The 13,745-nt window shown below is 43.8% G+C and overlaps 1 protein-coding gene across 4 annotated transcripts in view; it reads right to left on the bottom strand.

Annotated features, from left to right (window-relative positions):
• Positions 1 to 10,695, bottom strand: part of Unc5d (unc-5 netrin receptor D) — a 535,933-nt gene extending 525,238 nt beyond the window's left edge. For all 4 annotated transcript variants that reach the window (XM_021169824.3, XM_021169825.2, XM_029480897.2 and 1 more), the window contains exon 1: positions 10,362 to 10,695. In XM_021169824.3, the coding sequence (XP_021025483.1) occupies positions 10,362 to 10,458 (97 nt within the window). In that variant the 5' untranslated portion in view covers positions 10,459 to 10,695. The remainder of the gene's footprint in view (positions 1 to 10,361) is intronic.
• Positions 10,696 to 13,745: the final 3,050 nt, after the last annotated feature.

Here is a 13,745-nt window from a genome sequence, read left to right as displayed (position 1 = left end):
AATAACTAGCTATGCAACTGTCTCCTCTGATATACATAACACAGTACACTTTTCTTGCCACACTGACATCCGGAGGCTGGCATGCATCTCAAGCTAAACTTCAGAAGACATCAGGTGGATTTATTTTTTGCTTCCAAGTTAAAAAAAAAATTAATGACAAATCTTTAAGTCGACATGTTTCTTTAAAACAAACCCCAAGTGCTTGCATCCCACCCACACAGCTCACACCCTCAGAATCTGTGAACCTCCTGATTGCTTTTTTAAAAGGGAAACAACTTTGGAAAAGTCCAAATACAAGCTTCGAAAAACTCTTCTGACACTTGATGGGAGCTCTGAGGTCTGCCATGCAGACAACAAGTATATCTACTTTACAGGTGCTGTATAAGGCTCCCTCCAAGAGCCTTACAGTGCAAAACTCTTATTTCTCCAGAATTGAAATTTACTTTGGAAAAAAATGTATATTCCTCCTTCTCTTCCTAAAGATAGGTTAAATATTTATTAAAGACATTTATGGGAAATGTTACTGGAAGTGTAACTACATTGTGCCAGTAAATTCCTTTTGAATACAAGGTAGGAGATTTTGACTTCATTAGATTACAAAATGCAGCGGGGCGCGGGGGGGGGTCATACTCAAAAATAATAATAAAGACAAAGTACTTATAAAGCTACACAAACTAAGGGACTTCTTTGAATTCTGAATATTCTGTATATTTGTGGGCATGTAGTTGTGTATGTGTGAGAGTAGGCAAGGCATGTACATGTGTTTTTCTCTTTGTGTGAGTGTGTGTGTATGTATGTGTGTGTATTGAATGTGTGTGTGTATGTGTGCATTGTGTGTATGTATGTGTGCATATGTGTATGTATATGTGTGTGTGTACTCTCGGACATACATGTGTGCTGGGAATGGGAATGAGTGCTTGGGGCTCAAGCCCTACACCACTGATCCATATCCCCAGACCTAATTCTTCTGAAAATTATGTTTTTAATGTTTCTTAGAAAGGTCCTAAAATGATTTTACTTACCAACTACTCCATATTTTATTGTGATATTTTTAATACTGTCACTTCTTTACTTTCCCGCAATCTCTCATCACATTTCTTACTGTTCTCTTTCTCTTGAGGAAGCCATTTCTGTTTAACAATCACAAGAAACCTAACACCACACACCAGGAGGGTAAGGTATGCATTTATTTAATTTTCATTCTCTCTTCATATTCACACACACACACACACACACACACACACACACCTATCAATTCGGAGCAAAACGACTCTACAACTTTAGTCCAATTAACCTATTTGGGAATAAACTAGAACTACATGATAATATAGTTGAAAAAGCCCTGACACCAATTGAAGACCCAAATTCTTGTCCTAGTGCTGATAATCAGCATGTGACAGGGGTGGTGGTGGCAGTGGTGGTGGTGGTGGTAATGGTGGTAATATTCCTTTAGTATAAAGGTAGAGGGTAACATAAAAATGACCACACTATGCAGTTCCTGTAAAGCATGTTTCAGAACACAGAAGAAAGATGTTGTAGAATTCTAATCACTTTAAATGACTGTAATTTATAATAACCCATTATACATTTGTTGAAGAACCAGAGAATAAAAAGTTGAAGGTTTCAAAACCAAAGGATTGAAAAAGATGAAAATGCTAATTGCCCTGATTTGATGGACAAATACACTGAAATATCACCTCCTTCCTTGGATGTATGTTACGACTACCTGTTAATCCAATTAAAAATTTCAAATCCCAAATAAACGAGTTATAATTCAAAAGAGATATTCATGATGTCCTACATTACATTAAATTACCTTTCTTGAAGTCTAAGAATGTAAACTTTACAATATCTTTTTGGGGGTAAATACCTTAAGAGCCCATACAGATATTTCACTATTACTCTGAAAGTAAAGTTTCCTAAGGCTTTCTGGACAATGCTGAGTAGTTTAGAAATCTTACCCCAGTGTTATTTATACCTTAGCACAGGAAGGTTACAATGAGAAAGGCTACTGGGCTATGGGACAATCCACTTCCATGTGACAGGCGGTAACAGTGGGCAATGTCAGCCAGGAGCAGAGGCATGTGGGCCCAAGCCCTTGGTTCTGCATCATGTAATAACAATAGTAACAATGACCCTATGGACACCATCAGTAAACCAGGTGATTATGGCTGGATCTAAAAGAAAAAAAAAAAAAAACCAACCCAAAAAACTGTTTTTCCTCTATCTCCTACTTCTCTAATTAATTACCCTGAATTTTAGATCACTCTGAAGTATAGGGAAATTAAGTCAAGTGAACACAATAAATTGAAGGAGCACTGAAGAGGGCCACCAAAGCTTCTTCACAAAGCCTGACACCAGGAAAACCATTCTAATTCTGGGGATGTCAATTTCCTCTTCATTACAAAAAAATTAATGAGATTCAGACATAAGACCCCTAATTATTTCAAAATAAAATCCAAGACATAGACTAGTGCCCACGAATGCCTATTAGTTTATAAGTAGTTGTGTGTCTGTCTGATAAACGCTGGCACTTGTATTTCTCTACCCTCCTACTGGACTATGTTTTAGTCTTGTATTGAAACCTACTTCATACTGACCTGCAAATGAGAAACAGTTCAGCATCTTCTGGGCTCATTGTCCGTTGCTTGCAGATAGACTAGAAATGCAGACTCACAGCCCCCTCTTCCGATGGATAAGTCAGAATTTTAAGAGGAATTTGCTGTTATTCCTATGGACATTCCCACTTGAATAGCACTGGTTGGTGAGTTCCAAACATCACCCCGGGGCTTTCAAAACCATGACCGTATGCCCTCCTCCTTCTCTGGTAGATTTACTGAATTAAACTTAAAGAAAGAGAATAACTATGCAGTAAGTATTGCCCTAGCAGAAGCCATTAAAACTGGAGACGACTTTAAGATGTCACCACAAATTTACTTAGAGGTAAACTGTATCCAATACTTAGTCAATTAATTTGTTTTCAGTGTGTTTTCAAAATGTGTGAAGGATGTCGTAGCTCTCCTCCTGTTGGTTGGGTGTTTAAGTTAGTCAACATTTCTTCAGTTTGGCCTCTGGGTCGTCCTCTTTTTTATGCTTGTCTGCCAACAGCCTACATTCTGGATTTGCTAAGATGGATGTCACTTTTCCCGACTTTCCTGGCTGAGAAACCACAGCATTCAACTCAGCTGAAAGAAAAGCATCTACAAAGTTCAACCTTAGCTCCTCCATGGCAACATAATGTTTCCCACCTGATCCATCCCATGCTTATGATACGATGTTGAAGTCATGTAAAAAACTATGCAGAGGTCTCTTCCAAGAGATCGGCTCATTTGCAGTTTATAAAATGGAATTTGAGGTCATAAACTCAATACAGTTAGCCCTCCATATCCATCTGCTGTGCATCAGTTGTTCAACTAGTTGCCCACCAACACATTAGAAAATATACTATTGTGTAGTGAGCATGGACAGATTGTTTTGTATTATTGCTTAACCAACGCTGCGAACACGACTTTTACCACAGTACTCTACATAGCCACATAGTCTTTGCCTTGTTTAAGGAATTAGAGAAAACCTAGAGATCATGCATGAATTATTATATATGACTACAGTAACCATTTTTAATAAGGAACATTAGCGTGTTTGGGTTTACACACCAGGGATAATTACATGCATGCTAACCAAAGTGCATCACTGAATCTCCTTTGAAAGACAGGTTTTGGCTTGTTGTCCTTATTTATGAAGCTGGGCATAAAATTACACCTTGAGCCTGCAAGATGGACAATGGATAAGTTTATGCCTAGTGACCTGGGTTCAATCCTGCTTGAAGGAGCAAGAAGAGAAATGACCAGAATCTTGTCCTATGTTCTATGTATACAGTGTTGTGCGCGCACACACACACACACACTCACACATAATCATAAAAATCATTAAATAACAATATAGACCTTGACATAGTATCCTGTTAGAGTCAATATTGGGAAATATTTTATATCCTGTCAGATGAAATCTGAGAGACAAAACACAGGTTTGATCATCTGTACTCTAAAATTTGACGTCTACAAAACTCCAACATCAGAAGTTTAGGACCACTACTTTATGCTACAACTGCAAAATTTCAAACTTGACCGTATGTGTCTACACTAAAAATGATGTGTAAGCTGACCTTTAGGCTACCTGATAGTTGTACATGAAAACATAAATCAACTCTGATTAAACTTGGGTCGCTGTCCAACATCTCATACTTATACGTAAGTAAAAGTCCAAACTGAACAATTCCTAAATCAAAATATTCTCCAGTATGCCTCAGAAGAGATACTCAACCTTCTTACAGGTTTCCACATCAGCCCCGTAAACACAACTCCCATATTTCTATCTCTAAGTTCTAGCTCTCCTTGTAGAGAGAGCAAGGCAGATAGCAGCAGTGAGCCGAGCTGAAGTCTTCATACACACAGCACTGCAGACAGACCCACTTCTAAAAGAGAATTCTTAAACCAGAACAGAGTCAGCAGCACAGTTGGAATAGAACCACCCAAACTGAATCTATTAACATCTGCCTAATTCGGAAAATTATCTCTGGGCTGCGTGTATGTATGTGTGTGTGTGTGTGTGTGTGTGTGTGTACAGGAAGGCCATACGATGCAATGTGGCACAAACAATTAAAAGTTCCTTTCCGAGTGGAAATGCAAAATAGAACGAATATCTATTTTCTATAAATGAATCTAGCCATCTGCCTTGCAAAAGCAGCAGCAGCAGGACTACCCAAAACAGCAGAAACAGCAGCCTCTCGTGTTAACAATCTATTCGCAAATCTCATGCTCCACATTTTCCCGGCAAACAAGGCTAAAAATACAAGACATGCAACAAATAGTCTTTTGGGAGCTGCCATTCCATGGATGGTGTATTCAATCAGAGTAATATTTTCTGTTGACACTCAAGACTGCGAGGGAAAAAAAAAGGCAAGCTATCATATTAGAAACTGGTATTCAGCATTTTAAGCGTGATTCCAATCCCAAAGTATACTAAGCTGAATGCTGTTAAGGATGTTGTTTTCATACAACATAAATCTCTTAGATTTATCTGAATATATTCACAGATATATTTAAGCTACTTGAAATTCCTCTACAATTCTGGATACTTATGAAGATATCATTTTAGGGCTTTTGTCAATAAAATGCAAGAGACCACTTTTATTTTCAGCCCAGCTTAGCTGTACTGTATATTGTGAGCTCTTAATTCAGACTGGCTAGGTTTAAGATCTAGCATATCCCAACTCCTCCGTGGCCTTGGGGTTTTATTTAACCCCTCTGTGCCCCTCCCTTCCTAGCTTAAAAAAATAACCCTTGCTCCAAAGAGTCATTTTAAGGAATAAATGAACTGATATGAATAACACATTCAGAACAATTAATGGTATGCACTGAATAATATCAAAATTACTTTATACCTAATATATTAGAATGCCTTCTTCATGTGGGACTCCTTAAGTGGTAGAAGGTGCTGTTTCTGACTTCAATGCCTGCCTTTGGATCCCTTTGCCCTAACTGGGCTGCCTTGTCTAGCCTCAATAAAAGAAGATATACCTAGTTGTACTGCAACTTGATATGCCAAGACTGGTTGATATCCATGGGAGGAGGAGGAAAGGATGGAGGGGAGAGGGGGAGAAAAGAGGAGGAAGAGGGGAGGACTTGGAGAAGAGGCGGGAGGGGAAGGTGCAATCAGAAGGCAACATAAATACATAGCTTAATTAATTTAAAAAAAAAAAACCTTCTTTTAAAGAATAACCAGCATGCAGAGTAAAAATGACTGTTCTCGGGGCAACAATGTAGAAATGAAAGGTAAAGAGTAGAGGTGGCTCACTGAGCAGGGAGCTCCAGCATCCACTTAAAAGTGGGGTTCCAAAAGCGGCACAGTCCATAGCCCTAGAACTAGGGAGGCAGAGACGGGTCATCCCTGGTGCCTGTGGATAGCCATCCTAGCCAATGGATGAGTTCCAGGTCCAGTGAGAGAGCCTGTGACATGAACTGAGTGAGCCAGCTAGGTATCTCAGTTAGTAAAGGTGCTGGCTTCGGAGCCTGATGGCCTGCTATTAATCCTCTATCAATCCCTCTGGTCCACAGGGGTGGGGGGGAAGAACAGAAAAATTCTGCAAGTTTTCCTCTGGCTTCCTCATGGGCACTATGGCAAACATGCATGATCTCCTTCCTCTCCGTCCCCCTCTCCTACCCCTCCTCACCCCCTCCCCATCCCCCTCCTTACCTTCCTCTCTCATGTGTGTGAATAAATAAATGCAATTTAAAAATTAAAATTAATAAGAAAGATGGAGAGTGATTGAAGGTTTACACATGTCAACCTCTGGTCTCCATATGCATGAACATTCGAATACACACCTTAAATGAAAAATGAGCACATGGCTTTTACGTGACCCGTGTGACTTAGGGTGGACTAGGGGAGATTCTGTCTTTGTGCTGTTTCACAGTTAGGTGATGACAGCATCAGAATAGACAGAGGGAGATGACAGGGACAGTGTCACTCAGGAGGCATTGCCTGAGGCAAAGGCAATCAGGATGGATGGCAGAGGTATACTCCATAAAGATAGCCCAAGCTTGAGCCTTTCGTTAAGGTGGCCCTCCACATGACTACTACCTCCTTTAAGGGGTCAATGCTGGGACTCAATGTTCATACATGTGAGGTCGGTCTATACTCGAAATGTCTCAAACAAACCAAAATACCAGTAGAGACTGATATGAAATAGCTGCTATGTCCCAGGAAACAGATTCCTTCATAAAACTCCATGTTGGCAATGTTCTAAGGTACAATATTCATGGAATGAAAACACACACACACAAACACACACACACACACAAGTTTATAAGTCATCTAGGAAAGAGGAGGGAAGTGAGCCGTTAATTCCCTAGCAAGGCTGGTCTACATCCTCCTGATCGACCCTGTCAGTCTCCAAAGCCCCCAGGGAGAAGCCTCATCATCTGGTGGGTCTCCTGACACTTCAGAGCACTACCTCAAGAGTGAGACTCATACTTGGGTCACTCACAGAGTGAGAAAGAACATGAAGAAAGAGTTCAGGGGCCTTCACGCCTTCCCTCAGACAAGTCAAAACAATGTTTGTCCCTTCAAGAACTGAGATGCTGAAAAAGGATCTCTTGAGCAGGAGGAGAAGGTACCACAGTGCTGCTCTCTCACCACAACACAACCTGTGAACCAGCAAAGGCCTGGCAGGAAGTTAGGAGGGCTGGGAGGGAGGAGGTGACTTGCTTTCGGTCTTGTGATCGGAATGTACCTTTGATTCACAGGAAGCATTCCCAGATCACATTACCAAAATGCCAACAGCTCCAAGATGTGAACTGAAGGACGTGAGCATGTGTAAGTCATGTGACCCTCAGTGCCTATAACTTAAGTGTTAAGTGTTATCCTTGTACCTCTCGAGTTATCAGGGGTTTATGCCACCATCTAGCCCACTTAATGACATGATCTCTTCTGCACAGAATCTAGTGCTAATCGCAACTCCATCAGCCGCACACTCTTCTAAGAATAAAAACAAGTCAGTATGACAGGATGTGGAGTCAATTAGCACTTGGCAGGTCACAAGTAACTTTTAAACATCCTTAGTCTAAGGTGTAAAGTGTCAAAAACCTACCATCACGATGGTATCAGAAGTGCTATCCTTATACTTTACCAGGAGGAATAAAACTTGCTCTCTGAAGGCAAAAGCCTTAGTAAGGTGGAAAATCGAATGACGCCCTGTGTCAGGGCTACTTCCTTTGTGCAGAGCCTTGTCCCAAGTGTGTATTTCCTCACACAGTATATGTGAAACCAATCATTAAAAAGAAAAGTCCAGGTTTCCAGAGGTTTTAATAGCAGGCATTGAAGCAGAGAAAAGTTAGAGGGGAAGAAGATGGTACTAGCGTCAGGGAAGTGGGTATCTGGTAAATATGGTAAGAACAGTGTTGCTGATCTCACAGTACTGCACCACCAAGGCAAATAGTGTAATTCTATATGGCTTGGTAACTAAGTGATGGCATGTTGGATCAAATCCACAAGAGAGCTCTTTGATGGGCTACAGTTATGGATCACTGAGAGAGTACTTGCCCGGCTTATGCCAGGCGCACTGGGTCCACGTCCCCCACCCCCACCCCCACCAAAGGAAAAGGTCTTCAAAATACAAACTATTTAACTTGCAAATACAGAAATTGCCTATAGAACCAACCAACCATACACAGCACAGTGAGACTACTACAGGGGGATGCTACACAAGTCCGCAGCATCCCAGGTTTAATGCAGCATACCTTGCCTAAATGATAGAACTTCATACAGAGAACGTCTGTGATTTGGAAACTTCTACTGTGTGTGCCCACCTGCCCAAAGCCAGGTGCCAGAGAATGCACTGGTTTGGTAGCCGGTTTAATGCTCATTTCTTGAAGTATCTCCCAAAGCTGCTAAAGGTGAATAGAAACCATGACAAGGGAAGCATTACTCGGATTTACTGCTCCATGTGTCTCGGGCATTTTCTATGATCTGTGCAAGGCATTTGTTGTAAATAAGCCTGCAGAGTGTACAGTATGTTTTCCAGGAGACCTTTACAGAACAGCTTGCAGACAAGAGGTGCTAGCCTTCGTTCGCAGCCAGCAAAACCCCATCCAAAAGGCTGCTGGCGTGTGTTCCCACCTCTTGTTTTGAGCTGCCTTAAAGACAACTCCACAAACTAAATTCTGAGGGTCAGTATCTGGAGTCAGTCATCATGAGCTATCCCATGCTGTGACTAGAAAGTAGTAACTCGGACATTTCGGGCCTCATGTAGGAGAAAGAGAGGGGCAAAGCACCGACCCCTGTCACCCCTGCTTTCCCCCTAACAGAATAGAAAACACTCAAGAGTTGCCTGAGCAGTTAGGCAGTCTCCAGTTCCCCCGTAGTATATTAAATGGCTGAAGCCCATGCTCCTCCAACAAGAGAAAGAAACGCCTCACTCTAACAATCACTCGTATTTAAAGCCTTTCCTTATTTTTGAAAGCCTGCTCCATTATAAAAAGAAAAGGGGGGGGGGTGAAAAAGTTCAGGAAATGAAATGCAAATAGGCATAGAATAGGATCATACTGCTGAAAACCTCTATCCACCCTTTTAATTCCTCTTTCCAGGCGGTATTGCTACTCCTAACACCGTTAGCTTCTATAAAAAGAAAAAAAAAATGAGATTATACCGGTTCTTGGCATCTTTGTGAACCCTTCCAAAGGCCTCACAGCTACTAGCGATATGTTCAAGAGAAAGAACAGAAGGAGAGGTGGTTAGCCCGGTGCCACCGCTTGCTAGACAAGCGTTAGGTAAATCATTTAATGCAATTACATATTCTAAGCCGGCTGGATGGCAAGCAGCAAAGAAGAAAGGTAAAGAAGGGCAGGGAATGGGAAGCTTCTAGATTATTTCAAAGGTAGCCACAGCACTGGGGCTGTCTGGAACTGCCTGTGATCAGCTTCAAAACAGGTCCGTGTGGTTTATCTTTAAGTTGATGCTCTGCTGGAGTGCAGTGGATCCAGAAAAAAAAAAAAAAAAAAAAAAAAAAGAGTGTGTGTGGGGGGGGGGGCGGGGTCTGAGCTTATTAGAAGCAGAGAAATCGCTGCTTCTAAATTTCCCTGCTGCTCAGTAGGGCCCGCACTTCCAAGCTGGTATAGGCATCCGATAGGGAGAGGATGCGCCGAGAGTGCAGCCTCCCTCTGGCCAACTGCTTATCCGGCTGGTCACTGCAGGCGCAGTTAAACCCCAGGGTACACACTCCCCAGAGCTCTTGCCCCCTCGCAGAATCTGTAAGGCAAAGCCACTGCTGGCTTAGAGCCAGGGCTAGGGTCGCTCGAGGGGCTTGGTGCAGAGCGAAGTGACCAGCTTGGATGCTTCCCCCTGAAGGGGAAAAAAAGCGCAGTCTCTATTGGAACCCACTGGCAAGCCTCTTTCCCTATGCAATCTCGAACATCACCGTGGGCTCCCACCCAGGGACGAGCTCGCCCAAGAAGGAAAAGTGGAGAGGACCAAGGCGAGAGAGGATATAGGGAAGACGAGTTTCCCAGTCTGCAACAATTGAGGGGCGGAGGGTGGGGAGGGAGGTTGGAAAATCTCAGCGGGTGCAGAAACTCAAGGGTAGCCCCCCCCCCCCTCCGGTCAGAGCAACCTGTAGGATTACTGCAGATAGCAAACTTGGGTTGAAAGGCAGTGGTCCCCTGGAGCTCCTCTAACACGGTTCCCACTGAGTCGGGCTATGCGCGCGGAGAGAAGCCAGAACAACTTGGTAAGCCCATGCCGAAGGTGAGAGTCCCGCTCCTCCTCCGTCAGCTCCCCTCTCACACCACCGTCCACCCAGCGCTTACCTCGGGCAGCCGCAGCCCCCGCCGCCCAGAAACAGAGTCCTAGCCATGGGAGCCACCGACGCGCCCCGCGGCTGCCGTCTGCAGCCCCTGTCCCCATGCTCCGAGCTCCTCTCAGGATTCGCTCCTCTTCCACGCCCTGAAAGTCCGCGAGGAACGACGGCAGGGAGCCAACGCCAGTAGGTTTCCCCGGGGGTGGTGGTCTGTGGAGAGTCTCTTTTTCTCTACAGCCGCTTCCTACAGCAGCGGAACAGGGATATCAGATGGACAGCGGGACGCAGCGCGCGTCCCCATCGCCTCCTGCGGCGCCGCCCGCCGTCCCCGCTAAGCGGCCGGCCCGCAGCCCCAGCTCCTCTCCAGGTCCAGGACTACCAAGCGGAGCCGGGAGACCGCATCGCTAATGAGCCCCGGGGCCGCCCCTGCTCCACCCCTCCGAGCGGCGGCCAATGAGTCACGCCGGGGCGGGGCAATGGGCGGGGCCGGGCTCGGGAGGCGCAGGTGAGTCCGCAGCCGCCGCACGTGCGGGCACCGCCTCCCCGCTGCAGAGGTCCCCGCGCGTGCGGGATTGCTGCGCGCCCGAGCCCCGCGGCCGGAGGCGAGGATGCGCGAGCGCAAGCTGTGCCGAGCAGCCCGGCCTCTTGGAGGCGAGCGCCCAGCGGCAGAATGTGGACTTCTGGCTTGCTAACTCTGAGTGAGACAGTGGCTTCCAGGAAACCAAGGTTTCGCTCAACTTTGAGTTTTGATGTGAGGGCTTCCACTTTTACCCGCAGTCCTGGGGAGGACGGGACGGGCGCTAAGGAGAAAGGGGGGTGGGGTGGGGCAATGATAAGCTTCAACTGTGCCCAAATGTGAAAACGAAGAGGGAATGAATCGAGGGTTTCTGGAGACGTATGGGATCAAGTTTTGCTTTGTTTTGCTGTAAGGAAGCAACCCCCCCCCCTTTTTTTTTTTGGTTATACTCGCCGCTTTGGAATCTCAAAAGTTCTAAAAACTGCTTCACATCTGACCACTTAATGTGGTTTTGTTCATTCCAATTCAGGCCCTCGAAATTGCCTTTCTAGTAAGTAAGTAAAGTTCAAAAGGAGACCTGCTCAAAGTCTTCAGAGAAGAAAGAAAATGGAACACTTGTTTAAGCACACCACCCCTTCCTTCCCAGCCCCCCTTTTTTAGAAGGCTTGATCTTTACCTGATCCTGGAAGGGCCTCAAAGTTGCCTCTTTACCCCATCTGCTGGAGCAGGCAACCAGCTTCAGGCGACAACCCCCTTCCCCAAGACAGTTAGCTTCCTGTCCAGGTCTCCACAGTCAGACCATGGCTTTCTGTCAGAAGCTTTCAAAATGTCCCCTGTACTCAGCTGGTCAGAAATCTGGGTCCTCGCTTCTCAATACAGAAGGAAAGCTTCAATTAAAAGACAGCATTGGCAAGTGGTTCCTCAATGGCTACCAAGCTCACTAGCCCATACATGCACACACACAAACAACAACAAAAATCTTGTCCAAGTGCCACCTGCTCCCAAACACCTCTGTATGGGGGGAAAAAGTGATTTAAGGTGGAGTGATTGTTGTGGAGGAGGTAATCCCACTAACTTACTTGCTCCCAAAGACAAAGGGGATGATAGACAAAGATTGATTACCTGATAAACAGGTAGACCATCCCTCTCTGCAGACACCAGGCTTGTGCATGTCAGTGGAAGGAGCTGATTTTTCCTACAGAGCTCTTGCAGCTCAATAACAAGTTTGGGTCCTGTTGAAGAAAAGCAAACTCTGGGGAATGGATGCTTCAAAGCAAAGAATGATGTGGGGCCTGGCCAGGGACTTGCCTGGAAATCTCTTTAGAATCTTGGTAAATGAGGGGTTTGTCCTTTCCTTCTGAGAAGGTGAATTGAGAATTAATCTACCAAACACGCCTCACCTGTCTCCCAGAAACTACTCATTCATTGCCTGCCTTCCTGTATGGCCGAAGACTATGTGACAGTCCCATTACAAATGAGCATTTCTGTTTAAAAAGAAAGAAAGAAAAAAATTAGTTGTATTTTCAATATTCTATGACCATAGTTAATTCTCTTTATTGTCCCCCACAGGGAGCAAAAAAATAAAATCAGTTTATTTTGGGCATCTGAAAAATAGATAAGCTAGTTTGACATTAATAATTCTAGAAAATATGATGAATGAAATGGTAGTAAAACAAAATTACCATTGAACAAATCCTAATCTTAAGGAGTGGGTCTTCATACATGTTTTTAAAGAAGACTCTACAAAGCTGATATATTATCACTATTAGTAGGTAAGGACGATGAATTTAACTTTAGAAGAAAATTGCCCAAGGCCGATGTAAGTAAATGGTTGTGGAACATCAGGAACAAGAACCATTTTCTGTAATTCTAAATTCACAGAGCAAGCCACGGGCATGTCTTATTTAATTATGGGCTGAGCAGACGCTGTACCTTCAGTGTTACCTGAAGTGTTGCACACCCTATATTTTACACTGTATATAAATTATGCCACACACATGAATTTCATGCATGTGTATAACTTCCACTATTTTAAATCCTGTACAGCTGTTTCATTTGTGTAGATAAACATGTTTATTTGGATAAAACAGTTGAGTAATTATTATTCGAGATTAAGACCTCTGTCCCAGGTGCAACAGCATACCATGCAAGAACTGGGGTTAGTGAGATAAATCCATGGGTAAAACTGCTTGCAGCATAAGCTTGCCACTTGAGCTTGATCCCAAGGATTCAGGAGTGAAAGGCAAGCACCGGTTCTCAAGACGTGTTCTCTAGTATCTACAAGAATGCCTTAAACATCCTTTCATGCACATACACTTGCTCATGCGCGCGCGCACACACACACACACCACATGCACTTCACCTGCTTACACACACAGTGTAAAGAAGAGGAGGGAGGAGAGGAAGAAGACAAAGAGCCTGAGAATCTGGTCACAAAGCAACTCAGCCTCACACTGCCAAATGCTGACTGGTGGGCTTAGGGTAAGCCAGACCCTCCTGTTTCCTCTACCAAACACTGATGTTATTTGACCGAATTGTATAACCAATTACATTTTAAATGATTTTGAATACAAGTTACTCAACTGCACTGGAAATTAAGCTGTGTCTTCTGGAACTGAAATAATTGTTTATGAAACACACTGTGTTGCAGAGAGATTATTTTAGAATTATAATTAAGCTATAATAGTAACTATAACCCAGTATGTCTTAGAAGGACCAGGCTGCTGTAACAATATACTGAAGAATTATCAGGTTCTAAATAATATAAATTTATTTCTATCAGCTATGAATGTTAGAAAACCTGAGATTAAAGTGATGTCAGATTTAGCATTGAGGACCCATTCCCTGATGGTGCCCTGTCCCCTGGCACCACAGAGC

The sequence above is a fragment of the Mus caroli genome, unplaced genomic scaffold (assembly GCF_978045245.1).
Source record: "Mus caroli unplaced genomic scaffold, Mus_caroli_1 scaffold_10, whole genome shotgun sequence".
In the NCBI taxonomy this organism is placed as follows: Eukaryota; Metazoa; Chordata; class Mammalia; order Rodentia; family Muridae; genus Mus; species Mus caroli.
The sequence above is the reverse complement of the archived record's forward strand: the minus strand, read 5'-3'. Positions and strand labels throughout refer to the sequence as shown.